The 27,442-nt window shown below is 43.7% G+C and overlaps 1 protein-coding gene across 4 annotated transcripts in view; it reads left to right on the top strand.

Moving 5' to 3' along the window:
- The first annotated feature begins 4,650 nt into the window (after positions 1 to 4,650).
- The window catches only part of TRDMT1 (tRNA aspartic acid methyltransferase 1), a 101,410-nt gene continuing 78,618 nt past the window's right edge, over positions 4,651 to 27,442 (top strand). Inside the window, exons 1-2 of one of the 4 annotated variants that reach the window (XM_073629715.1) lie at positions 4,651 to 4,854; positions 23,582 to 23,691. In XM_073629715.1, the coding sequence (XP_073485816.1) occupies positions 4,791 to 4,854; positions 23,582 to 23,691 (174 nt within the window). In that variant the 5' untranslated portion in view covers positions 4,651 to 4,790. Of the gene's footprint in view, positions 4,855 to 23,581; positions 23,692 to 27,442 lie in introns of those variants that run through there. The other 3 variants (XM_073629713.1, XM_073629718.1, XM_073629716.1) reach the window with 3 other exon arrangements.

Raw genomic sequence — 27,442 nt, 5'->3', positions numbered from 1 at the left:
ATGCAGTGATCTCACATGTTAGTGAGGGATATAGTTTGTTTGGGCCAGCTTGGCCCAAACAAACTATGTAAAATGTATGAAAAGCTGGAGTTCAGCTTTAAATAGACATGAATTGATAACATCAGCAAATGTTCTCTACTTACAGAACCCAAGAAATTCATCAAAGATAAAGCTAAATTCTACATAAATTTGTTACGCTTCCATGGCAGCAACGTTTTGACAGGTAAGCAATCACAGAGGGCACATATGGTAATACTGCACTGTTTGCAACTGCTTTGTAAGCCGGGAAGTGTTCTACCATCTGTCACATAACGATGGGTCAGTATGGTCAACACATACAGTAGATGAAGACATTTTAACTAGTTACTGACCGCCTGCTGCAGTTGTACTGCGGCAAGTTGGCTTCCCTTGCGCGAATCGCAGTCATTGCATGTCAGGCGCGTACACTGCGATTTGTGTGCACGGGCCCCCTTTCATGAGCGGAGGAGCCAACCAGCGGGTCCGGCGGACTCTGTGTCCGCTGGCCACCCGCGATCGCTCCAGAAACAGGCAGAACGGTGATCTGTCAGTGTAAAGCAGATCCCCGTTCTGTATGGGGAGAAGAGAGAGATCTTCTGTTCCTAGTGATTAGGAACAGCGATCTCTCTCCTCCAGTCAGCCCAGCCCCCATACAGTTAGCAACACCTCCCAGGGAACACACTTAACCCCTTGATCGCCCCCTAGTGTTAACCCCTTACCTGCCAGTGACATTTATACAGTAATCAGTGGCTATTTTTAGCTCTGATCGCTGTATAAATGTCAATGGTCCCGAAAAGTGTCAAAAGTGTCCGATCTGTCCGCTAAAAATCGCAGATCACCGCCATTACTAGTAAAATGTAAAAAAATTTAAAATGCCATAAATATATCCCCTATTTTGTAGACGCTATAACTTTTGCACAAACCAATCAATATATATATATATATATATATATATATATATATATATATATATATATATATATATATATACGCTTACTGTGATTTTTTTTTTACCAAAATTATGCAGAAGATTACATATTGGCCTAAACTGATGATAAAGAATTTTTTTTTTTTTTTGGGGGGGGGGGGGGGGCGGATATTATAGCAAAAAACTAAAAAAATTTTTTTTTTCAAAATTGTCGCTCTTTTTTTGTTTGAAACGCAAAAAATTAAAACCGCAGAGGTGATCAAATGCCACCAAAATAAAGCTCTATTTGTGGTGAGAAAAAAGGATGTTCATTTTGTTTGGGTACAGTGTTGCACGACCGCGCAATTGTCAGTTAAAGCGACGCAGTGCCGTATCGCAAAAAAATGGCCTGGTCATTAAGGGGGCAAATCTTCAGGTCCTTAAGTGTTTAAAGGAGGTGCTATAAATTGTCTCTAATATAAAATAATTCCCAGAGACATCAGATTACGAAGTTAGATTCTTCCTGAAAAGTACTGCTTTGTAGGACCCTGGAGCACTACCTGATGTCTGCATTCCTACTGGAGCTGAGCCTCTGCCATACCTCCCAACATTTTGAGATGGGAATGAGGGACACCTACTAGAAAATGTATGTAGGCATAGGACACGCCCCCTGCCACACCCACTTAAAGGAGAATTAACCACAAAACAAAAGGGTAATTAAAACCACAAGCACTTTTTTATCCACTACTATTGCTTTATATTGGCTTTTAAAATTTACAAATGCAGCAATTTAGAAATTGGATGAAAGGTTTAGCACTGGGAAACACTTTTTGAAAGATAAAAAGTGCATTTTATATACATCTATATGGATCAGACCAAAATGAGGGATAAATGAGGAGGAAAGAGGGACATTGCTCCAAATCAGGGACAGTCCCTCGTAATCAGGGACAGTTGGGAGCTATGCTCTGGGGTCATTTTGCATTTTTTAGCATTTGTACAGATGTTTTCCAGCCTTTTTGTGAGCATCTGAGGTTTAAGCATTTTTTGTTAAATTACTTTTAGCCAATGGAAAGTTAGCTAATAGGGGGAAAAATGTGCATGTTTACATAATTTTCAGGAGCTCCCATTGGGGCCAATACAGCTTGAAGCTCAAAACAAACTCATGTCCTTTTTCGAGGTACAAGCTTGAAGAAACACTACGCTTAGGCTAAGTCATAGACTGCAACATTTTTTTCCTGCAACCCAAGAAATTTGGAGAATTCTCCCATCAGCACAGACAGTGTTGACAGGAGAATCCCCAAGCCATTGTATTCTCCCAGCAGGGAGGCAGGGGAAGCTGTCCCTGCCAGGAGAAGACAGTGATTATCGCTAGCAGCTACAGCAGCTGCTAGCGATAATCGCAAGTAAATCCGGCAGGCTGTTTGTACCAAAGTTGATTGATCGATTAACTTGGTACATTCAACCTGCCTATACACGGTTCGAATCTGTGGGATTTTACCACCCCCCCAACCTCTGTGTGGATGAGCCCTTAAAGTGATTGTAAAGGATCAAACATATCATACTTACCTCCACTGTGCAGCTCGTTTCGCACAGAGTGGCCCCGAACATCCTCTTCTGGGGTCCCCCGGTGGCTCTAGCGGCTCCTCCCCACATCAGATAACCCGTTAGGAGAAGAGCTGTCCCGAGGGGGTTACCTTGCGGGCGTGCTCCCGAGTCCAGCCTTTGCGTCCATAGACACGAATGCCGGACTCGGCCCCGCCCCCCGGCGCAAGCGTCATTGGATTTGATTGACAGCAGCGGGACACAATGGCTGTGCTGCTATCAATCTATCCAATCAAGAGCCGAGAACCCCGTGGAGAGAGGGAGAGCACGTCCCCGCTGAAGAGATGAAGGGGCTCATTTAAGTAAAACGGGGGGGTCCAAAATATTCCTGAGTTATGTGAAAAAATGGTATATCACACAAACGTGATAAAACACAAAAATTTAAAAAAATATAAATAAATCACATAAATTAGGCTAAATAGTCCCCTAAATATTTTATTTTATTTTAATAGGGCTAAATAGTCCCCTAAATATTTTATTTTATTTTAATAGGGCTAAATAGTCCCCTAAAATGGTGAATAAATATAAAGTAGTAAAATAGAATAAAATATTTTCAGGGGACTATTTAGCCTCATTTATGTGATTTATTTATATTTTTATACATTTTTGTGTTTTATCACGTTTGTGGGAATTTTTACATAATTCAGGAATATTTTGGACACTTTATTGTATTTTTGCACATCTTTATTTTTATTCATCATCACTTCACTCAACGTGGAGATACTTTTTTATACATTTTTTAGTGATATATTTGTTGGCTTATTTTACCATGGTATTTTATTTATAGTGATATTGATTTATTTTTTGCGCAAGATCACTTTATATAGATTCTTATATTGTCTTGGTGTTTTGTGTTACACCTATAGGTTTTGCTGCATTAATCACATGTTTATCTCTGGTCACTGGCCACATTGTCTATCTACTCTCAGTAGTGCGAGGGAAACTTTCGCTTCTAACCCAGCCTTAACTGCTTGCCAACCAGCCGCCGCAGTTACACTGCGTCAGAATGGCTCGGCTGCGCAAATCGCCATACCGGTACAGCGGTCCCTTTAATGGCTATTGCAGGCGCGCACGCCTGGCCAGCGGCAGCGATGTCCGTCAGCCACCCGCAATCGTTTCTCAGAGAACCAGAACGGGGATCTGTCAATGTAAACAAACAGATCCCCGTCCTGACAGGGGAGTAGAGAGAGATCTGCTCTTCCTTGTGATTGGGAACAGCGATCTCTCTCCTCCTCCAGTCAGTCCCCCCCCCACAGTCAGAAACACCTCCCTAGGAAACATTTAACCCCTTGATCACCTGCTGCTAGTGTTAACCCCTTCCCTGCCAGTGACATTTATACAGTAATCAGTGGCTAGTTTTAGCTCTGATCGCTGTATAAATGTCACTGGTCCCAAAAAAGTGTCCGATCTGTCCGCCGCAATGTCGCAGTCCCGCTGAAAATCGCAGATCGCCGCCATTACTAGTAAAAAAAATTAATAATAAAAACGCCATAAATTTATCCCCTATTTTGTAGACGCTATAACTTTTGTGCAAACCAATCAATATACGCTTATTGCGTTTTTTTTTTGCCAAAAATATGTAGAAGAATACGTATCGGCCTAAACTGAGGAAAAAAAAAATAGTTTTTTTAACATTTTTGGGGGATATTTATTATAGCAAAAAGTAAAAAATATATATTTTTTCAAAATTGTCGCCCTTTTTTTGTTTATAGCGCAAAAAATAAATACCGCAGAGGTGATCAAATGCCACCAAAAGAAAGCTCTATTTGTGGAGAAAAAAGGACGTCAATTCTGTTCGGGTGCAACGTCGCACGACCGCGACTCTTTTAATATAACATTAACAAACAACCGCTCTGTAGAGACGGTCATTCTGCATTTATACAATACATTCTGTGCAGACCAAAGAGGCTGCCTAGTGTAACCCTGGCAACCAACAACGCCATAACTTTTTTGGTTGCTAATGGCAACTACTCCAATTCTGAGCCCATGTTTTTGTTTTCCATGAATCAGCTCCTGTTACTCTTTTTCAATGAAAAATACTTTCACTTTTGTGGTCATATTAAACAGCAGTAACCCCTAGCAACCAGAGCCCGCCTGTGCCTGAGTGACAGGAGTACAGAGAACGCTGATTGGTTGCTATGGGTAACCGCCATAGAGAGCGGGCCGCCCGTCACACGGAAGTCCCGGCCGTCTCAGGAGAGGCAGCACTGGGCGGGTAGGGGAGACAAGGCCGGCTGAGGAGACAGGAGAGGCCGGGGAGAGGATGGCCGGGCTCCGGCTGCTGGAGCTGTACAGCGGGCTGGGCGGGATGCACTACGGCCTAAAAGGTAATCACAGCAACCCGAGCAAACTATGGAGGATGCACACTTCCTGTACTGGGCGGACACACGTGTGTGCTGTACACAGGACATATGTCATCTATACACAGCATGGGCACACTGTACTCTCTATGGGCACACTGCACTCTCTATAATGTGTATGGGCACACTATACTCTCTATGGGCACACTATACTCTCTATGGGCACACTGCACTCTCTATGGGCACACTATACTCTCTATGGGCACACTATACTCTCTATGGGCACACTGCACTCTCTATGGGCACACTGTACTTTCTATAATGTGTATGGGCACACTGTACTTTCTATAATGTGTATGGGCACACTGTACTCTCTATGGGCACACGGTACCTTCTATGGGCACACTATACTCTCCATGCTGTGTATGGGCACACCATACTCTCTATGGGCACACTATACTCTCTATGGGCACACTGTACTCTCTATGGGCACACTGTACTATTTATGGGCACACTGTACTCTCTATGCTGTGTATGGGCACACTATACTCTCCATGGGCACACTATACTCTCTATGGGCACACTGTACTCTCTATGCTGTGTATGGGCACACTATACTCTCCATGGGCACACTATACTCTCTATGGGCACACTGTACTCTCTATGGGCACACTGTATTCTCTATGGGCACACTATACTCTCTATGGGCACACTATACTCTCCATGGGCACACTATACTCTCTATGGGCACACTGTACTCTCTATGGGCACACTGTATACTCTATGGGCACACTGTACTCTCTATGGGCACACTATACTCTCCATGGGCACACTATACTCTCTATGGGCACACTGTACTCTCTATGGGCACACTGTATTCTCTATGGGCACACTATACTCTCTATGGGCACACTGTATACTCTATGGGCACACTGTACTCTCTATGGGCACACTATACTCTCCATGCTGTGTATGGGCACACTGTACTCTCTATGGGCACACTGTACTCTCTATGGGCACACTGTACACTCTATGCTGTGTATGGGCACACTATACTCTCCATGGGCACACTATACTCTCTATGGGCACACTGTACTCTCTATGGGCACACTGTACTTTCTATAATGTGTATGGGCACACTATACTCTCCATGCTGTGTATGGGCACACTATACTCTCTATGGGAACACTATACTCTCCATGCTGTGTATGGCCACACTATACTCTCCATGCCGTGTATAGGCACACTATACTCTCTATGGGCACACTATACTCCCCATGCTGTGTATGGGCACACTATACTCTCCATGCCGTGTATGGGCACACTATACTCTCTATGGGCACACTATACTCTCCATGCCGTGTATGGGCACACTATACTCTCTATGGGCACACTATACTCTCCATGCCGTGTATGGGCACACTATACTCTCTATGGGCACACTATACTCTCCATGCCGTGTATGGGCACACTATACTCTCTATGGGCACACTATACTCTCCATGCCGTGTATGGGCACACTATACTCTCTATGGGCACACTATACTCTCCATGCCGTGTATGGACACACTATACTCTCCATGCCGTGTATAGAGAGTATAGTGTAAAATGAAATGTGCATGAAAACCAGGAAGCTTGCATTTTCAAAAATTAGAAAAAAAAGGAACCTCCATATTTTGTTGGTACTGGTTTAATTTAAAGCTTAACTCTGGACAATAAAAAGTCTTCTTTTGCAGTGGGGATGTGCCAACACTGCAAGGGTTAAATGTAGGTTTATGCCTATGGGACCAGGTACTGCAGTCATACTCACCTGATCTTCCGCTCTTGCAGGCTTCTCTCTGCTTCCAGACTGGTCTCTGCAGCCTCTTCTCCCTTGCACTCTGGGGGTTCTATGGTTCCCTGATGTCATTAAGACTGATGAAGGGACCATAGCCCTACATTGGATGTGAGGATGACAAGGGGAAGTCCACTGCTGGAGTGAAGGGAACAGCTTTTTGCCAGGAGAGGGCAGGATCAGGGAAGTAAAAGTGTTCATATCAACCCCGAGAATAGTGGTCTCCTAACTGCGGCCCACGGGCTGAATGTGGCCCTTTGCTTGCCTTTATCTGGCCCATAGGGCACCATTTCTCCCACTGACATCAGCAATGGGGCACTAATCCTCCCACTGACACCAATGATGGGGCACTATTCCTCCCACTCACAGAAATGATGGGACACTATTCCTTCCGCTGACACCAATAATGAGGCACTATTCCTCCTACTGACACCAATGATGGGGCACTATTCCTCCCACTGACACCAATGATGGGGCAATATTCCTTCCGCTGACACCAATGATGGGGCAATATTCCTTCCGCTGACACCAATGATGAGGCAATATTCCTCCCACTCACACAAATGATGGGGCAATATTCCTTCCGCTGACACCAATGATGGGGCAATATTCCTCCCACTCACACAAATGATGGGGCAATATTCCTTCCGCTGACACCAATGATGGGGCAATATTCCTCCCACTCACACAAATGATGGGGCAATATTCCTTCCGCTGACACCAATGATGGAGCACCTTTCCAGATGTGTTGAATAGCATGTCCACTGTTGGATGCTGTAGTTGCAGAGAAGTGTAACATAGCAGTAGCACCTGGAGCTCTTCACGAGAGCACAGGCTCAAAGTGGTTGTAAAGCCACTGTGTAATATTGCTACAATCTCCTGTTACATTAAATGATGTGGCCAGTGTATGTGTTTTTAAAAAAAAAAGCTGCTGTATACCTTACTTCATAGCCTCGCTCGCTGCTCACGTGACTGCTTGCTGTTCTCACCTCCAGGTCTGATAACTATAGCAAAAGGGACTGAGAATCCCCCGCTGACATCAGCCAGGAGGAGGAGAGGAGGTGAGCGGCGGGCAGTTACGTGAACGCCGAGCGGCGCTATGAAATAAGGTATACAGCGAGGTATATTTAAAAAAAAACCGCATACACTGGGCACATCATTTATTGTAACAGAGGAGATTGTAGCAATAAGACTATGGGGTTTATTTAGGAAAGCTGGAGAGTGCAAGATCAGTCTCTCTTCTGCATAGAAACCAATCATCGCGTGAACCAGGAAGTGCCGGTAAACGGATTTCCTCGGTTCGCGCTGACAGGGATAGCCGATCGGCGGCTCACCCTGTATGGGGAGGGGGGGGGTCTGTGCTGATAATCAGCACTTTGATTATCAGCACAGCCCCCATGAGAGTTGCAGATCAGCTGCCAGTACCTCATAATCAGTGCTGCCCATCAGTGCCGCCTGTCAGTGTCCATCAGTGCCGCCTGTCAGTGTCCATCAGTGCCGCCTGTCAGTGTCCATCAGTGCTGCCTGTCAGTACCACCCATCAGTGCCCATCAGTGCCACCTTATCAGTGCAAACGCATCAGTGCCCATCAGTGCCGCCACATCAGTGCCTGTCAGTGAAGGAAAATTTTATAACAGAAACGAAGAAAAACTTTTTTTTTATTTAAAAAATGTTGGTCTTTTTTAGTATGTTTAGCAAAAAATAAAAACCCCAGTGGTGATCAAATACCACCAAAAGAAAGCTCTATTTTTGGGAAAAAAATTCTAAAAACTTTGTTTGGGTACAGTGTGGCATGACCGCGCAATTGTCATTCAAAATGCGACAGCGCTGAAAGTTGAAAATTGTCCTGGGCAGGAAGGGGGGAAAGTGCCCAGTATTGAAGTGGTTAAAGGAACAGAATTTTATTTTTATTTTTTAGGGTTACAACCGCTTTAATTCAGGTAAATATAAACCACCTTCTTTTACTGGGTTTGCTGGTTTAATTTTGGTCACGTAGTGGCAGATTCTTCTCTGCACAGACAATCATCATTTCCAGGCAGTGTGAATACCTGACAAGATTGTGGCCATGTATGCACATTTACACTTCAGTCCATGGCTCAGTATTAAATGTAGACTATGGTGTCTGCTTTGATGCTGTAATCCTTGCTCTACCGTACGGCTCTCTCAAAAAATTGAGTTGTCATTATTATGAATGTTTTTTTTTTAATTTTTGGCTTTAAGAGCCTTTCTGGTAATTGTGTTTGGTCAACTGTGGCCTTTGAGCTCCTGAATTGTGGTGAACTCATGTCAACGGATTGCTTTGATTCTCAAGTATAACTTTCATCTAGGCTAATAGACCTTGACTTGTGATATTGGCTGTCTAATAAATATTTTTCTTTTGCTTGGTTCATATTCATGTAGTTGCCCTTTAGTTGTCTGTGTTCCTGTGATATGATATCACACTTCCCTCTCTGTCACATTGGTTGCTGGGGACAGCTGTGGGCATGGTATGAATAGTCTACAATGTAGAGGTTAAGTTTTTTTTTTTTTTATTATAAACTTTACATCGGCTTTTCAGGGAAAGTGCTTGTGTGTCATATTTGCATGATTGACCAAGGAGAAGGCTAATCTGAGCTGCATATTAATATTTGTGAATGAAAATGGGGATGTGAATGAATGAGTGACTTGTATAGCGCTACCTATGCGAACTGAATCGCCTCAGGGCGCTTTTTGCCGGTGGTGTCCACTATAGCGCGGTCCTTTGCCCCATGGGGTCCCGACATGCTTACATACACATACACATATTTGGCCAATTTTTTCGACAGGATCTAATTAAAGAGGAGGGCCCATCAAAAAAAAAAAAAATTAAGTCAGCAGCTACAAATACTGCAGCTGCTGACTTTTAATTGGACACTTACCTGTCCCAGTTTCCAGCGATGCGGGGGATCAAAGCCCCGCTCTTCTCCCCCTCTGTTCAGCGGCGCCGGCATTGCAACTGTGGGCGCCGGGCTGTGGCTTCACAGCCTGGCACCCACTGCGCCGCTCAGTCACCTGGGACCTGTAATGGGTCCCAGATGATTGACAGGAGGGAGGGAGCAGAGCTGAGCCCTTCCTGTGCCGAGGGGGAAGTGATGTCACCAGCCCAGGCACTGGAAGAGGCAGACTACGAGGGATCACCTAGCAACAGGCATTTAGAGGTAAGTAAAAAAAAAAAAAAATTCCAAATGTTTTTTTTTATTTTTAGGCACAGTCATGATTTTTTTTCTTTTTAGAGTGGAACACCACTTTAACCTACCAGCATGTTTTTGGAATGTGGGAGGAAACCGGAGTATTCGGAGGAAACCCACACAGGCACAGGAAGAACATGCAAACTCCAGGCAGATGGTGTCGTGGTCAGGATTTGAACCCTTTTTACTGCTAGGTGACAGTGCTACCCACTACACTACTGTGCTGCCCCTTGTAGTTGATGTAGTTGTGGGGCCAACACTGTACACCAGGCACTTGCTTCTTTGGTTAGCTAAACGAGTGCTTGAATCGGCTAAATGGATGGTGCTTTTTCTAATGTCAAAATACCAGCAAGTCAGCAGAACATCACTTGAATATTTACTGAACAAATATCTGTTTATTTTGGAATATCAGAAGTTTTTCCGGGCCACACAGGAAGCCTTTGTCAAGATATGGTTGGAGCTTGTCAGAGGGACCCTGTGCAGTTCTGAAACCTTGCTGGAGAGTTTTGCCCAAACAGCTCCACCAACCTATAACTGGAAACACATGGCTCACAGATAATAAAAGAACACGCCTGTTCTTTGAGTTTCTTCAGAACTAGCAGTAACAACTTTCAAAATTTGGTATTGTAAGGCTTTCTGCTAGTTGTTGCAGGACCTCCCGGGCTATCCAGCTTGGATTCTGCCGCAGGGACCTTGCACCTGGCTGACTTGAATAGGTGGGATAAGGAGACCTCTTTTGGATGTACTTGTAGATTTATGATTCCTACCTCCGCTACCTTTTACCTTCTGTCTTAACTCCAAAAGGTTTCCCTGCTCTGCCACCATAGGAGGGGCAACCTACCTCCACAGCCTTAATGCTACTAGTACCCCCGTGGAAGAGGTAGCTGACCTGCTCTTGTTTGTGTATGGTTTCTGAGACCAGTGGTGGATGCACATCTATGTGGACATCCAGTGATTGCTCCATTTGTACATATGGTTGCCACCTCATCCCTTTAAACCCGAACACATATTAATTACACAGGTTCTGTGGCTGATTAAGGTGGTAATTAAACTCACTTGGTGCCTTATCTGCATTTAATTAGCCTCAGAACCTGTGTAATTCAAAGGTGTTCGGGTTTAAAGGGATGAGGTGGCAACTCTATTTGTACAGGACATTGAGAACTGAGCTATTCCCTGTAGTTCACGGTGAATGCACTGCTAGACTGTGGATCTGGGCTTGCACTGCACATCAAGTACACTATATTGTCAAAAGTATTGGGACACCTGCTTTTACACGCACATGAACTTTAATGGCATCCCAGTCTTAGTCCGTAGGGTTCAATATTGAGTTGGCCCACCCTTTGCAACTATAACAGCTTCAACTCTTCTGGGAAGGCTGTCCACAAGGTTTAGGAGTGTGTCTATAGGAATGTTTGACCATTCTTCCAGAAGCACATTTGTGAGGTCAGGCACTGATGTTGGAAGAGAAGGCCTGGCTCACAGTCTCCGTTCTAATTCATTCCAAAGGTGCTTTATCGGTTCCTCCATTATGGTGTGGAATTGTTTTTCAGGGGTTGGGTTTTGTCCCTTAGTTCCAGTGAAGGAAACTCTTAAGACATCAGCATACCAAGACATTTTGGACAATTTCATGCTCCCAACTTTGTGGGAAGAGTTTGGGGATGGCCCCTTCCTGTTCCAACATGACTGCACACCAGTGCACACAGGAAGGTCCATAAAGACATGGATGAGCGAGTTTGGGGTGGAGGAACTTGACTGGTCTCCATAGATTCCTGACCTCAACCCGATTGAACACCTTTGGGATGAATTGCAGCGGAGACTGCGACCCGGGCCTTCTTGTCCAACATCGTTGCCTGATTCACAAATGCGCTTCTAGAATGGTCAAACATTCCCATAGACACACTCCTAAATCTTGTGGATAGCCTTTGAAGAAGAGTTGAAGCTGTTATAGCTGCAAAGGGTGGGCCAACTCAATATTGAACCCTACAGACTAATGCCCTGTACACACGGTCGGACTTTGTTTGAACATTCCGACCAAAAAATCCATGGATTTTTTCCGATAGATGTTGGCTCAAACTTGTCTTGCATACACACGGTCACACAAAGTTGTTGGAAAATCCGATCGTTCTGAATGCGGTGACGTAAAACACGTACGTCGGGACTTTAAACGGGGCAGTGGCCAATAGCTTTCATCTCTTTATTTATTCTGAGCATGCGTGGCACTTTGTCCGTCGGATTTGTGTACACACGATCGGAATTTCCGACAACGGATTTTGTTGTCAGAAAATTTTATATCCAGCTCTCAAACTTTGTGTGTCGGAAAATCCGATTAAAAATGTCCGATGGAGCCCACACACGGTCGGAATTTCCGACAACATGCTCCGATCGGACTTTTTCCATCGTAAAATCCCACCGTGTGTACGGGGCATAAGACTGGGATGCCATTAAAGTTTATGTGCGTGTAAAGGCAGGCGTCCCAATACTTTTGACAATATAGTGTATGGGCTTTATTTCTTCTGGTATCTTTGGGCTCACCGGCTCTGAAGGAGAGCCAATGGGCAAGGGCCAGAGTAGATAATGAGATTACCTTTTGTGAGCGCAGAGAGCTACACAGGAAATACTCTATGATGGACACTCCCAGTGATCCAGTCGAGGTGCTTTATTTACTATACTGTGACTTTAGCATGGTTGCTGTGTTTGCTCTATAGCTGTAGCAGCTTTCTGATTGGTTTCACTTGTTGATCTTCATTCAGCTTTTACAAATAAAAAATTGTGTAGCTTTGTGCTGTGAAAGGAGTTATAGAAAACTGTGATTGTTAGTGAAAATCTTGTTACTCTGTAACACTCAGAGCCTTGAAATTGAAGTTCCTCCACATGCCAGAAGAATGCCATAATTGTACTAAAATGTCTTTCCAAAATAGCTGAAGCTACAGTTCCCACTAATTGGCGAGGTCACCAGGAGTTGCGGTGATGGGTGTACTGGAAGTGGGAGTCCAGGCAGGGAGAGTAGGAGTCACCAAGCTTGGTATGTGAGGAATACTTCACGTTAATATAGAGAAGACATGGGCAGTTCCCTTTCTTCACTGTGGTCATTGCTACATACTCATAGTAATCTGATTTTTATCTGTCACTTCCCTAATTTATATTTAGGTTATTGTATGCACACCCAATAATTTCTGTTAATCAAGTTAAAGCTAAAACCTAGGAATTCATCTAGTTTATAAAATTGTCTGGCCTACTATGGGTTAAGTCCAACAAGGTGTTTGCTCTCATTTTTTTTATATCTAAGCCTAAGCACTTACTCCCAGCATTCTGACAGGAGAGATGCTGCTTTCTCGTCAAATTTGTTTATTGATTTTAAAAATATAAACATTGATACAATTAACAAAATATTGGTTACATTAAATGGTAGCATTGGTTGAATTTACATATCAGATCTTAGTATTTCTTGTAGTTACAAGTAATGAAAGACTTAACTAGGCTATATGTTTTAGAAAGACTAAGGTGTTACAATCAATTTTTAACAATTATATTATCAAGAGCAACAAAAAATGAAAAAGTTGTTAAACTTTTAACTTTGAGTAATATGTAATAAAGAAATAATATTAATTACTATGAGATTTATAATAGGACATTAGAGCTTACTATCTATTATTGTATTATAATTGAACATTATAAAAGTGAGTGTTTCGCTACCATTTCGTTATGTAAAAATAAATAGGAGAAGACAGGATAGAATAAGGAGAAAAGAAAAGAATTAAAGGAAAGTAAAGATAAGAAGAAGAAGAAAAAAAAAAGAAGTCTGGATTAGTAGAGGTTTCCGGGGATTTCTTAGTAACAATATATACATAGTATCTTTTTATCAGTTATTCAAAACAAAGTTATATAGTTACCAAGGTCTTAGTAAAGAAGTGTCAAAATTAGGAGAAAGAAAGTGGGTCACCCAAGGACGAGATGCTGCTTTCTCACACAGAGGCCGCTCTGCCCATCTGTCCCACTTTGCTGTCCATTCACAGGAGGCTTTGTATTTTGTGAATGGATTTACATAATACAAAGTGCTCTGTGATTGGGCAGGAGGAGGGTAGGGGTGGGTACAGCGGCTGCATATGACTCTGCAGCTGCAGGAGCTGAGACCAAAAGGTCCAACGTCAGAGAGCCAGAAGTGTAGTGATAGCTATTCTCCCAGCTCTCAGTAAAAGGTAAATTGTGAATTAAAGAGATATGTCCACAAGGTAGCATGCACCTCGTTGAACTTACAAGGGACAATAAAGCTTTATTATTTTAAATTAAAATAACAAACATGCTATAGAACAAACATAAAGGCAGCGCTACATAACAAAAACACAGTCTAAATATTCCAGGTGTGCTGTCATACAATAGTGCAATACGGTCCAATTATTCCAGGTGTGCTGTCATACAATAGTGCATGCATATAATGTCAAAAATAAGCTGCAAACATATGCTATATCGGCTCCACAATAGTAGTGTAGAAATGTCTGAACAGTGTTTGATTCACACACTGAGATGAAATAGCTGTCACCAACACCTCCACACGTGAAAAAATATTGGATAAGTGAGACCCCCTTTTGAATCAGACTCTTACCAGAATTAATTGGATAACAAGCATAAACACCAGAACTCTGCTTGAATGCTCTCTCTGGAGGATTTTCTTCCCAGATCCTGTTGCAGTCAGGAGGGTGGATCACACACTAATGAGCTCACTCTGAAATAAAAGAGAGAACTCCATAGTGTAATCCCGTTTAAAATAATAGATTTATTGTTTAAAAACTTCCCCCCTTTTAGGACTTGCACTTACAAAGCATAAAATACAAACAGGCGTGTTCTAATGATAACAGTATACCAGTGGGGATCACAATGTCTTTTACCATACACAGCTCAGGTTTCTGGCAGTAGCGGTGTCCCCGAGTGGTGTGCTGACGTCAGTAGTGGTTGTCGTGTGGCCCCACACTGGCGCGTTTCGTCATCCTGACATCATCTGAGGGTGTGGCCACACGACACGATGTACCATTCTTATACACTGGATGATTAGGGAAAGTTTAACTCTTTGCAGCTTACTGCTTCCATCCGCTAAGTGGCATACCTTAAATCCAGCAGGCATCACCCATCCACCCGTATGAGACCGCCCGAAAAATTCACCCGACAAATTCACCCCCGCACAGACAAATATCTGTGCCGGGAGAGAGGCAGGCAACCACACAAGACAGACACAAGCAAACTTGCTGTCAATCCAGCATAGCACACTAATAACGTTCTACTAACAAACATGCTATACTTACCTGCTCTGTGCATTGGTTTTGCACAGAGCAGCCCCGATCCTCTTCTGGGGTCCCCCCTGCCCAGTGCCCTCATGGAAAGAGGCTCTCACACCCCCACTCGCTCGGCACAGCATTTGATTGACAGCATCAGGAGCCAATGGCTCCCGCTGCTATGAATCTGCGCAGGGAGGAGGGAGACAGTGGTGAGAGCCGCTGCTCTCTTGCACATCTTTTTTATATTGGGGAGGGAGGTTGCAGGAAAGAAAAGTCCATTTTTGGAGAGAAGGTGCACTTTAATGTGTGGTGCATTTTATTGTATGTTGATACAGTGCATCTGGAAAGTATTCACAGCGCTTCACATTTTCCACATTTTGTTATGTTACAGCCTTATTCCAAAATGGATTCAATTATTTATTTTCCTCAAAATTCTACAAACAATACCCTATAATGACAATGTGAAAGGAGTTTGTTTAAAATCTTTGCAAATTTATCAAAAATAAAAAATGAAAAAAATCCCATGTACATAAGTATTCACAGCGTTAGCCATGACACTCAAAATTGAGCTCAGGTGCCTCCTGTTTCCACTGATCATTCCTGAGATGTTTCTACAACTTGATTGGAGTCCACCTGTGGTAAATTCAGCTGATTGGACATGATTTGTAAAGGCACACACCTGTCTATATAAGGTCCCACATTTAACAGTGCATGTCAGAGCACAAACCAAGCCATGAAGTCCAAAGAATTGTAGACCCCTGAGACAGGTTTGTATTGAGTTACAGATCTGGGGAAGGGTACAGAAAAATTGCAGTGGACTCCATCATCATTCGTAAATGGAAGACGTTTTTAACCACCAGGACTCTTCCTAGAGTGGGCTGCCCAGCCAAACTGAGTGATTGGGGGAGAAGGGCCTTAGTCAGGGAGGTGACCAAGAACCCAATGGTCACTCTGACAGAGCTCCAGCGTTTCTCTGTGGAGAGAGAAGAACCTTCCAGAAGAACAACCATGTTGCAGCACTCCACCAATCAGGCCTGTATGGTAGAGTGGCCAGACGGAAACCACTCCTCAGAAATGGGTACATGACAGCCTGCCTGGGGTTTGCCAAAGGGCAACTGAAGGACTCTCAGATCATGAGAAACAAAATTCTCTATTCTGATGAAACATAGCTTGAACTCTTTGGCCTGAATGGCAAGTGTCATGTCTGGAGGAAACCAGGCACCGCTCATCACCTGGCCAATACCATCCTTACAGTAAAGCATGGTGGTGGTAGCATCATGCTGTGGGGATGCTTTTCAGCAGCAGGAACTGAGAGACTAGTCAGGATTGAGGGAAAGATGAATGCAGCAATGTACAGAGACATCCTTGATGAAAACCTCCTCCAGAGCGCTCTGGACCTCAGTCTGGGGCGAAGGTTCATCTTCCAACAGGACAATGACCCAAAACACACAGCCAAGATAACAAAGGAGTGACTATGGGACAACTCTGTGTCCTTGAGTGGCCCAGCCAGAACTCAGACTTAAACCCGATTGACCATCTCTGGAGAGATCTGAATTTGGCTCTGCACCGACACTCCCCATCCAACCTGATGGAGCTTGAGAGGTCCTGCAAAGAAGAATGGGAGAAACTGACCAAAAATAAGTGTGCCAAGCTTGTAACATCATACTCAAAAAGTCTTGAGGCTGTAATTGGTGCCAAAGGTGCTTCAACAAAAGTATTGAGCAAAGGCTGTGAATAGTTATGTACATGGGATTTTTGTTTATTTTTTTTTAAATAAATTTGCAAAGATTTCAAACAAACTTCTGTCATGTTGTCATTATGGGGTATTGTTTGTAGAATTTTGAGAAAAATAAAGAATTTAATCGATTTTTGGAATAAGGCTGTAACATAACAAAATGTGGAAAAAGTGAAGCGCTGTGAATACTTTCCAGATGCACTGAATGTTAAAATGACTCTGTTGCTCCGATCAGCAGCAAAAGTTACCTGCAAGGAAGATGGTAAACACTTTCCTCTCCCACTGCCTGCACCGCTGATTATTACTAAAGTCTCTGCAGAAACTCACACCTCAAGGAGTGTCTATCTCCTGTCTCCTCCCCACGCTTAATATCTCTGTTCAGCCAGTCTTGTGATTAGCACACCCCTTCCTAGTCAAACAATGAACCATTATTATTAGAACCATAATTATCTCTCTCCATTTAGCTGGAAGGTCATAAAGCTGGACCAAAAAGTAGAAGAGGGATCTTCCTGGCTGTGCAGTATGAGAGGTTGTGTGACTCTCAGGGGTAGCAGGACAAATTTATATCTGTTGCCGTCTCCAAGCAAATTCTTTCAGAATGACCGTGCGATGCATGGCAACGTGTATTACGGTGTGAACGAGCTTTTTATGTTCAAAACTTTGTCCTGCTGCAAAATGACCTGACAAGGACTTGTTCAGGGATAAATATTGTGGGGTAGTTGCATGAAGCAGCACACTAGAAGGCAGTGTTTTCTTACCTGTCCAGGTGTGTTCATTCTTACAGCATGGTTTCATCTCTTGTTTTAACTTTTCTTTCTGGCTGTTTTCAACAGGTGTAGTAAGTTAACCACTTCAATACCAAGAATGCCCTTCCTGCCCAGGACAATTTTCAGCTTTCAGCGCTGTCACACTTCGAATGACAATTGCGCGGTCATGCAACACTGTACCCAAACTAAATTTTTATCATTTTCTTCCCACAAATAGAGCTTTCTTTTGGTGGTATTTGATCATCTCTGGGGTTTTAATTTTTTGCTAAACAAACTAAAAAAGACCAAAATTGTTGGAAAAAAAACAAAGTTTTTCTTAGTTTTTGTCATAAAATGTTCTTTTCCTCTTCACTGACGGGCACTGATGAGTTGGCACTGATGGGCACTGATAAGGAGGCACTGATATGTAGAATTGATGTGCACTGATAGGCGGCACTGATATGCAGCACTGATGGGCACTGATAGGCGGCACTGATGGGCACTGGCAGTCGGCTGTGATGGGCACTGATTGGCACTGATAGGTGGTACTGATGGGCAGCACTGATGATGAGGTACTGAGAGATTACTGACAGGTGTTACTGCTGGGCACTGGTTGACACTGTGGTGGGCACTGATTGGCACTGTGGTGGGAACTGGCACACTTTATTGTTGGGACACTGCTGGGCACTGATTTACAGGTGATTTGCACAACTGTGGGGGCTGTGATGATAATCAATGTGCTGATTATCAGCACAGACCCCCCCTCTGACAGGGAGAGCCGCTGATCGGCTCTCCCTGTCAGCGCGAACCGAGAAATGCCGTTTAACGGCACTTCCTGGTTCACGCAATGATCAGCTGTGATTGGTCACAGCTGATCACGTGCTAAGAAGCGTCTGATAGAGGCTCCTTAGCACAATCAGAGATGCGGCGTGCCAGAGTGACACGCCACACTCATGATCGCCGCGCTCCCCCACGGGCTCGTGCCAGCATGTTATCCTGCTGGACGTCATATGACGCCCAGTCAGGATAACAGAACCAGTTCCCGGCCGTCATTCTGCATACGGCAGGCAGGAAGTGGTTCTAAACCTCATGCATTAAATATGAACAAATCATATCCCTCTATGGTGTGTACTTGTCTCTATCCAGATCACCAAGTGTTTTTTCCGTCTACTGCTTTGCTTCTCTGCTATCAGCATGAGTCACTTCTGATGGTTTTACTTCCACTTTATTTCCCTGCAAAAGTAAAGCATAATGGGCTACTATGCATCGCATAGTAGCCCATTATGTGTCACTTACCTGAGACAGAAGCCAGCGATGTCACCGATGTCCCCGCTAGCAGCGAGTGTCCATCTTCACCCCTCTTCCTTCTGGGGCCGCGAACTCTGGCTCTGTGACTGGCCGGAGTCGCGTGACGTCACTCCTGCGCATGTGCGCGAGAGCTGTCGGTCACGGCATGACCCCCTTTAGAAACGGCACAATCTGCCCTTTCTAACGTGCACATGAGCCGTAGACATCGACGCACAGCTTTAAGGTAAGCCTTAATATAGCCTTACCTGTAGGTAAAAGTGGTTGTACAGGGTGTACAACCACTTTAAATTTGTACTGCATGAGGTCCTCTCAGTATTTAGAACCTCAAAGGTGACCATGCATTATGCACATTTCAGCTGGTTCTTGATGAACTGACCGCATATTGCTTTGTGGCCAGCCCTGTCACCATCTTCCTGCCCGACATCCTTTAATTGCAAAAACGAAAGGTCCAACAGTAAAGTTCAATCAGATGCAGTCCCTGTTTGGATATTGTGACGGATGCATGCATTGACTTTCAAAATACAATAACTGCTTATGACCGCCTTAAAGTGTCACTAAATCCACATCATAAAAAAACTATCAATAAATGGTATATTACATGCTGTTCATACTCAGTCACTATGAGATTCGTTTTCTGTATTCTGCAAAAAAAACCTGGTTGATCCTGCTGCTCTATCTCCCCCTTCTGTTCATGTCCTTAATTCAGCTAGGGATTTTGCAGCTGTGGTGGCAGCTCTGCACATGCTCAGTTTTCAGCGAGTTTCTATGCTGAGAATTTGCTCCCTATCAAATCTAAGCAGCCCATGTGACTATAGCAGGGGTAGGCAACCTCAGCCCTCCAGCTGTGGTGAAACTACAAGTCCCATGTGACATTGCAAGACCCTGACAATCACAGGCATGGCTCCTAGAGGCAGAAGCATGATAGGATTTGTAGTTTCACTAAAGCTGAAGTGCCGAGGTTGCCTATCCCTGGACTATAGAGTCACACATGTGGGTGTATACACAATGGTAAATGACAGCCCACTCCCTCCTCCTTCTCCTCCTCCATGCCCACTAACCAGCTAAACACAATGGGGTCAGGATATTACATGAAGATTAATGGAGGCTTCACCTCTCTCTTATTCTAAGACTCAGGCTGGAGGGGCGTGACACAGCATGTGACTGGCAGAAATCCACCCACACTATGTTATTTCCACAAAATAATAAAGATCTGATTTCAAATATATATTTGTATGCCAATTTAAAACGGTTTATTGATATAATTTCTTTTTTTTTTAATCTGTATTCCAAAGGCTGTTTTTTTTTTTAATTTTGAACATGTGGCCAGCAGCAGAAGACTAGAAGCTCCTCCTGCTTATGTTTCCTGCAGACAGGCTGGGAAAGATCTGGGTCATGTGACAGCAGTATATCGATTAGGAAAAAGATACTTAGATGTTTTGTTTTTTTTAATTAAAATAATTACAGAGCCATCAGCCATATACGGAAATAGAAGGGACAATGTAAATTAACCACTTGCCGACTGTATAACTTACATATACGGTGGCAAGGTAGCTCTGCTGTGCCGGATCACGTAGCTAGTATGTGATCCGACACTTCCAGGTGGGGGGCACGCATGCATGCTGCCAACGGCTTGTTACCGCTATGACTATACACAGCGGGAGCTGATCTGCGGGTACTGCAGACTCGATGTTCGCCAGCACTCGCTGATCATTAGGCAGAGAGCAGGAATGGCGATCTGCCTAGATAAACAAGGAAGATCACCATTCTGACATGAGGCAAGGCATGGACCCTGTGTTCCTGCAAAGCATGGACTAGGATCCATGTCTTCCCCTAGTAAAAGCACCTCCCACAGTACACTAAAACACTGGCTAGGCAAACATTTAACCCTTTGATCGCCCCTGATGTTTAACCCCTTTCCAGGCAGTGTCATTAGTACAGTGACAGTGCATATTTCACTGTATTAGTGATCACTGTATTAGTGTCATTGGTCCCCCAAAAGTGTCAGTTAGTGTCTGATTGTCAGCTGCAATATCGCAGTCCCACTTTAAGTCGCTGATTGCCGCCATTACTAGTAAAAATAAATACATTAAAATATCCCATAGTTTGTACGCTATAACTTTTGGACAAACCAATCAATATACGCTTTTTGGGATTTTATTTTTTTTTTTTTACCAAAACATGTAGCAGAATACATATTGGCTTAAATATATTAAGAAATTAGATTCTTTACATTTTTTTTTATTGGATGTGTTTTATAGCAAAAAGTAAAAAAATTTGGTTTTTTTTCAGAATTTATGCTTTTTTGTTTATAATGCAAAAAAACATGCATAAAAACCGCAGAGGTGATCAAATACCACTAAAAAAAAGCTCTATTTGTGGGAAAAAAAGGACATAAATTTTATTAGGATACAGCGTCGCACAACCACGCAATTGTCTGTTAAAGTAACGCAATGCCGTATCGCAAATGATGGCCTGGTCAGGAAGGGGGGTAATTCTTCCGGAGGTCAAGTGGGTAAAGTGGGCGGCACAGTGGTGTAGTGGATAGCACTTTCGCCTAGCAGTAAGAAGGGTCGCTGGTTTGAATCCCAACCATGACACTACCTGCCTGGAGTTTGTATGTTCTCCCTGTGCCTGCGTGGGTTTCCTCCGGGTACTCCGGTTTCCTCCCACACTCCAAAGACATACTGGTAGGTTAATTGGATCCTATCTAAATTGCCCCTAGTATGTATGAATGTGAGTTAGGGACCTTAGATTGTATGCTCCTTGAGAGTAGGGACTGATGTGAATGTACAATGTATATGTAAAGCGCTGCGTAAATTGACGGCGCTATATATAAGTACCTGAAATAAATAAATAAATAAATAAAGTGGAGCTCCACGCAAAAGGGGAAGTTCCGCTTTAAGAACCCCCCTCCCCCGCTGCCGGGCCAATTAGGAAGGCTTCACTGCCGGGTTCCCTTACAATAAATGGCGGCGGCAGTACCCGAGAGCCTATCTGAAAATCGGCTGAGGTGCCGACATCGTGGGAACCCTGGACAGGTAAGTGTTCTAATAATAAAAGTCAGCAGATAAAGTATTTGTAGCTGCTGACTTTTACATTTTTTCGTGGGGGCCCCGAACTCCTCTTTAAGTGCTCCATCTTAGTTGTTGCTGACATCCACAGTCTAGTGAGGAACAGAGGGATCACAGGCACAATAGTAGCTCAATGTGTCAGGAGGCAAAGTGAAAGCTTATTGTGTTGGTCATGGGGGGGCTAGTAAGTGTAGGGGGTGGGCCAGAGACTATATTGTGGGCAGAGTGTCAGAGAAGGTAGTGGTGGGAGAGTTGTGACCCACAGGAGCCCAGAGAGCCTAAGGGCCAGTTCACACCATATGCAATCACATGCGTTTTTTTTGTCTGCATCAAAAACGCATGGATAGTAGGTTATATGGTTTTCTGTGGCATAGTTCACACCAGTGCAGTCAGTTTCAGTGCGTCCCAGTTCCAGAAAAATAGTAGAACTTGCTGCATTTTTCCTGCACTGAACTGTACTGGAACATGATAAAACGCATCACAAACGCACCAAAAACACACGTCAAAGAGGGGGGAAAATGCACTGCACTAAAAATGCATCAAAAGTGCACCGAAACGCATCAAAAACGTGACTGCAGAAAAGCATCTGGACTGCGTTTCTATGGTGTGAACCGGCCCTTATGGTGAGAGAAGGATTTCTCTGCTGGAGGTGTGGATACTTCTTTGTGTGTGTGCGGGGTTCCTGCCGGAGGGCCAGTCAAAGCTTTCAAAGGTCCAATCACCGTTGGGGTTTATTTTCCAGCTACATTCACACAGGACGGCAGTATATTAATTGTGCCCATACACTGTACAATCTAATTGTACAATCTCCTTTAGCTCTACCAATAACTATGTAGTACAGGGGCCTGCCTGATTAAATACAAATTGAATAGGTTGTTTAGGTAGGTCCTCATATTACAGCTAAAGGTTGTGGGAGATTGTACAATATGATTGTATAGTGCAGGGGTCTCCAAACTTTTCAAACAAAGGGTCAGGTTATTGTGCTTTAGACTTTAGGAGGGCCGTATTGTGGCAGAAAATGTCCCGGGCCCATCATCAGTGAGAATAAATATGGCCTCAGGGTTGGTGGTCAGTAGGAGATGGAGTCGTGCCCCTATCAGTAGGAGGGATAGTATCCCGTCATTGGTATCAGAGGAAGAAATAGTGCCCCATTGTTGGCTGTCAGTGGGAGGAATAGTGCCCCAAGGGCCAGATAAAGGCTAGCAAAGGGCCACATCTGGCCCTCGGGCCACAGTTTGGAGACTCCTGGTATAGTGCATAGCCAGTTTACGTTAAACTGGGATTTGCCATCTCTCTTTACAAGAAACAGAATTTAATATGTATAATTGCCCAACTAGAATTTCCAGAGGGAGATGAACATTAGTAGACTCTAATCTGGTGCAGCTCTGCATAGAAGCCAATCAGCTTTCAGGTTTTATTGTCAAAGCTTGAGTGAAGAAGTTGAAGTTGGAAGCTGATTGGCTACCACGCTCAGCTACACCAGATTCTGAGTGCTCCAGTTTTAGTAAATCTCCCCCATAATATTCCTCAGTACAGGTTTCCTTCACTTTTTTTTTTTAAAGAATTCTTTTTTTCATACTCTTTCAGCAAGTGGGGCATCAGCGGACGTGGTGGCAGCTGTAGATGTTAATACTACCGCTAATGAAGTCTACAGATATAATTTTCCAAACACTCCATTATGGCCCAAAACTATAGAGGTAAGTTCCTTTACTTATTATAAAATGAAAACAGAGGTGTTTTCCAAGGAGATTTCTCAGATCAATTTGGACCAGTGGCAAAAGGGTCCTAATTGAAATCTTATTATATATTACAAATACACCCATCAGCCATAACATTATGACCACTGACATAAAGTGAATAACATTGATTATCTTTTGACAATGGCATCCGAATGTAATTGGGATATATTAGGCAGCATGTTGTCCAGAAGGCTGAAAAAATGGGCCGCTGTAAGGATTTGAGCGACTTTGACAAGGGCCAAATTGTAATGGTTTGATGACTGGGTCAGAGCAACTCTAAAACTGGAGCTCCTGTGGGATGTTTCCAGTCTGCAGTAGTCAGGACCGACCAAATGGGGTCCAAGAAAGGAAAACCAATGACAGGATCATGGGCAGCCAAGGCTCATTGGTGTGCATGGAGAGCGAAGGCTGGCCTGTGTGGTCCAATCCAATAGAAGAGATATCTGTAGCCCAAATTGCTGAAAAAGTTAATGCTGGTTCTGATACAAAGGTGTCAGAACACACAGGGCATTGCAGTTTGTTGTGTATGGGGGCTGCATAGGCACAGACCGCTCAGGGTGCCCATGCTGTTCACAGCCAAAAGCATCTACAATGGGCATGTGAGCATCAGAACGGGACCACGGAACAATGGAAGAAGGTGGCCTGGTCTGATGAATCGCATTTTCTTTTACATTGTCTGGAAGGCCGGTGTACGTCTGTCACTTACCTGGGGAAGACAAGCCGGTGGAGGTAGTGTGATGCTTTGTCTAGTGGAGTCCATAACAAAAAAGTGTAGCGCTAAACAATATCATAAACGACAATAGACTGGTCGGTATGCAGTGAAGGGGATCACCTATGCATAAAACTATTCATAAGTAGGTAGTCCTGATATGGATGTTATGACTAAAAGATGACAGTAGTTATTCCTTATATAGACATATTATAGACAGGTAATTCCAGCGTCCCAAAAATGCAGATCAGCTCACTCCCACCGAGAGAAGTAAAGGCTTACCAGATGAGATGGACCCAACAGGGCATACGCCGAATTGGGTCAGATAAGGCTTGGGTGGTAAGTGGCTGTGGATGCCTGTGATCTCACGGATTGCTGGATTCCTCCAAGTAGCACCCGGGTCCTGAAAGGTGTGGGGAGTCACAAGGATGTAGATGATCCTGTGGATCCTAGAAGGGATGGGGTATTCCGTGGATGGACCCCTCAAAACAGCATTCCATGGATTGGGTGATGATGTTGTTTATGGAGAAAAGAAAGGAAGGGCCACATAGACGTCTTTTAGGACGAAACGCGTCGGGTAGGACCCCACTGTCGCCACTTTGTTACAGCGCTGTTTTACACCTTGGATTTATACGTGAGTGTATATCCTTTTATTTTAAATAAAGAGTTTCGTATTCGGATTTACACTATGTGGCCCTTCCTTTCTTTTCTCCATAAACAACATCATCACCCAATCCATGGAATGCTGTTTTGAGGGATCCATCCACGGAATACCCCATCCCTTCTAGGATCCACAGGATCATCTACATCCTTGTGACTCCCCACACCTTTCAGGACCCGGGTGCTACTTGGAGGAATCCAGCAATCCGTGAGATCACAGGCATCCACAGCCACTTACCACCCAAGCCTTATCTGACCCAATTCGGCGTATGCCCTGTTGGGTCCATCTCATCTGGTAAGCCTTTTCTTCTCTCGGTGGGAGTGAGCTGATCTGCATTTTTGGGACGCTGGAATTACATGTCTATAATATGTCTATATAAGGACTAACTACTGTCATCTTTTAGTCATAACATCCATATCAGGACTACCTACTTATGAATAGTTTTATGCATAGGTGATCCCCTTCACTGCATACCGACCAATCTATTGTCGTTTATGATATTGTTTAGCGCTACACTTTTTTGTTGTCTCTCCCCATATATACTTTGTTGGTTGTGTTAGCTGCTTTTTGTTTCTTTTGTGAGCAGCGCAGAATTATTTTGCACATATTGATCTAGTGGGAAGGAGCGAGGTTGGGACTTTAAATGAGACGTGGGTCTCCATCCCTGTGCATACTGGAAACGGGAGAAGTGGGACTTTAAATGAGGTGTGCAAAGAAGGCCAAAGGATCAGTCACCATATAACAAACCATTTATTGATAAACAATAGCCTAGTGGCACAGTATTATTCCAAAATGTGCATCATACAGTCAGGTGTTGTACATATACATCCTTATATATACACATGGTAATAGAACACCTGACTGTATGATGCACATTTTGGAATAATACTGTGCCACTAGGCTATTGTTTATCAATAAATGGTTTGTTATATGGTGACTGATCCTTTGGCCTTCTTTGCACACCTCATTTAAAGTCCCACTTCTCCCGTTTCCAATATTGATCTAGTGGAGTCCATGCCTCGTTGGGTTAAGGCTGTTTTGGTGGCAAAAGGAGGATCTACTTAAAGTGATTGTAAAGGTAAATTAAAAACAAACATATCATACTTACCTCCACTTTGCAGCTTGTTTTGCACAGAGTGGCCCCGAACCTGCTCTTCTGGGGTCCCTCGGCAGCTCTCGCGGCTCCTCCCCACATCCGATAACTAGAGATCGACCGATATGGGTTTTTCTCTGGCCGATGCCGATATTTAGAAATCGCGGTGGCCGATGGCCGATATGTGATGCCGATTTTTTTGGGCCGATATATTTGGCCGATTTTTTTTTTTTTTTTTCTTTTTTCCCTTCATCTCATAAAATCTAACAGTTAGACCCCTTTCACACTGGGGCGTTTTTCAGGCGCTTTTGGGCTAAAAATAGCACCTGTAAAGTGCCTGTAAAACGGCTCCCCTGTAGTCTCAGTGTGATATCCCGAGTGCTTTCACACTGAGGCGATGTGCTGGCAGGATGTAAAAAAAAGTCCTGCAAACGGCATCTTTGGAGCGCTGTATACCACCACTCCTGCCCATTGAAATGAATGCGCACCGCTGCCGAAGCGCCTGCAAAGCGTTTTGGCAGCGGCGCTTCAGGGGCGCATTTAACCCCTTCCTCGGCTGCTAGCTGGGTTATAAGCGCCCCACTAGCAGCCGAATAGCGCCGCTAAAATGACGGTAAAGCGCCGCTAAAACTAGCAGCGTTTTACCATCAACGCCTGCCCGCTCCAGTGTGAAAGCAGCCTTAAGTAATACAGATTTTTTTTTCATTTAAACATTAAACAAAACAAACCTCCAATCAGTTCACTTGTATGTATAATTTAGAAAACAAAAAAAAAAAAAAACTATCTTAAATATTAAATACACAAAAACAGGTAATCAAAACTTTTGGACGAAAAAAAATGGGCTAACTTTACTGCTTTAGGTTTTTTTTTAATTCATTACTGTATTTTTTTTTTTTTTAAATTGCGTTTGAAAGACCGCTGCGCAAATACCGTGTGACATGAAATATTGCAACAACCACCATTTTATTCCCTAGGGTCTCTGCTAAAAAAAATATATATAATGTTTGGGGGTTCTAAGTGATTTCTAGCAGAAAATACAGGATTTTTACTTGTAAGCAACAAGTGTCAGAAAAGATTTAGTCTTTAAATGGTTAAACTGAGAGCTTCTACACACGGAATTCAGTCTATTGATAAAAAGAACCTGAAAGATACAATGTATCTTCTTATCAGACTTGGCAGGCTGCCCAGAGGAGGAGAGAATCCTCTCCACAGATAACTTAAGGAAACTTGCATTAACTTCTATTAC

Source organism: Aquarana catesbeiana, linkage group LG05, assembly GCF_042186555.1.
Source record: "Aquarana catesbeiana isolate 2022-GZ linkage group LG05, ASM4218655v1, whole genome shotgun sequence".
In the NCBI taxonomy this organism is placed as follows: domain Eukaryota; kingdom Metazoa; phylum Chordata; class Amphibia; order Anura; family Ranidae; genus Aquarana; species Aquarana catesbeiana.
The sequence above is the reverse complement of the archived record's forward strand: the minus strand, read 5'-3'. Positions and strand labels throughout refer to the sequence as shown.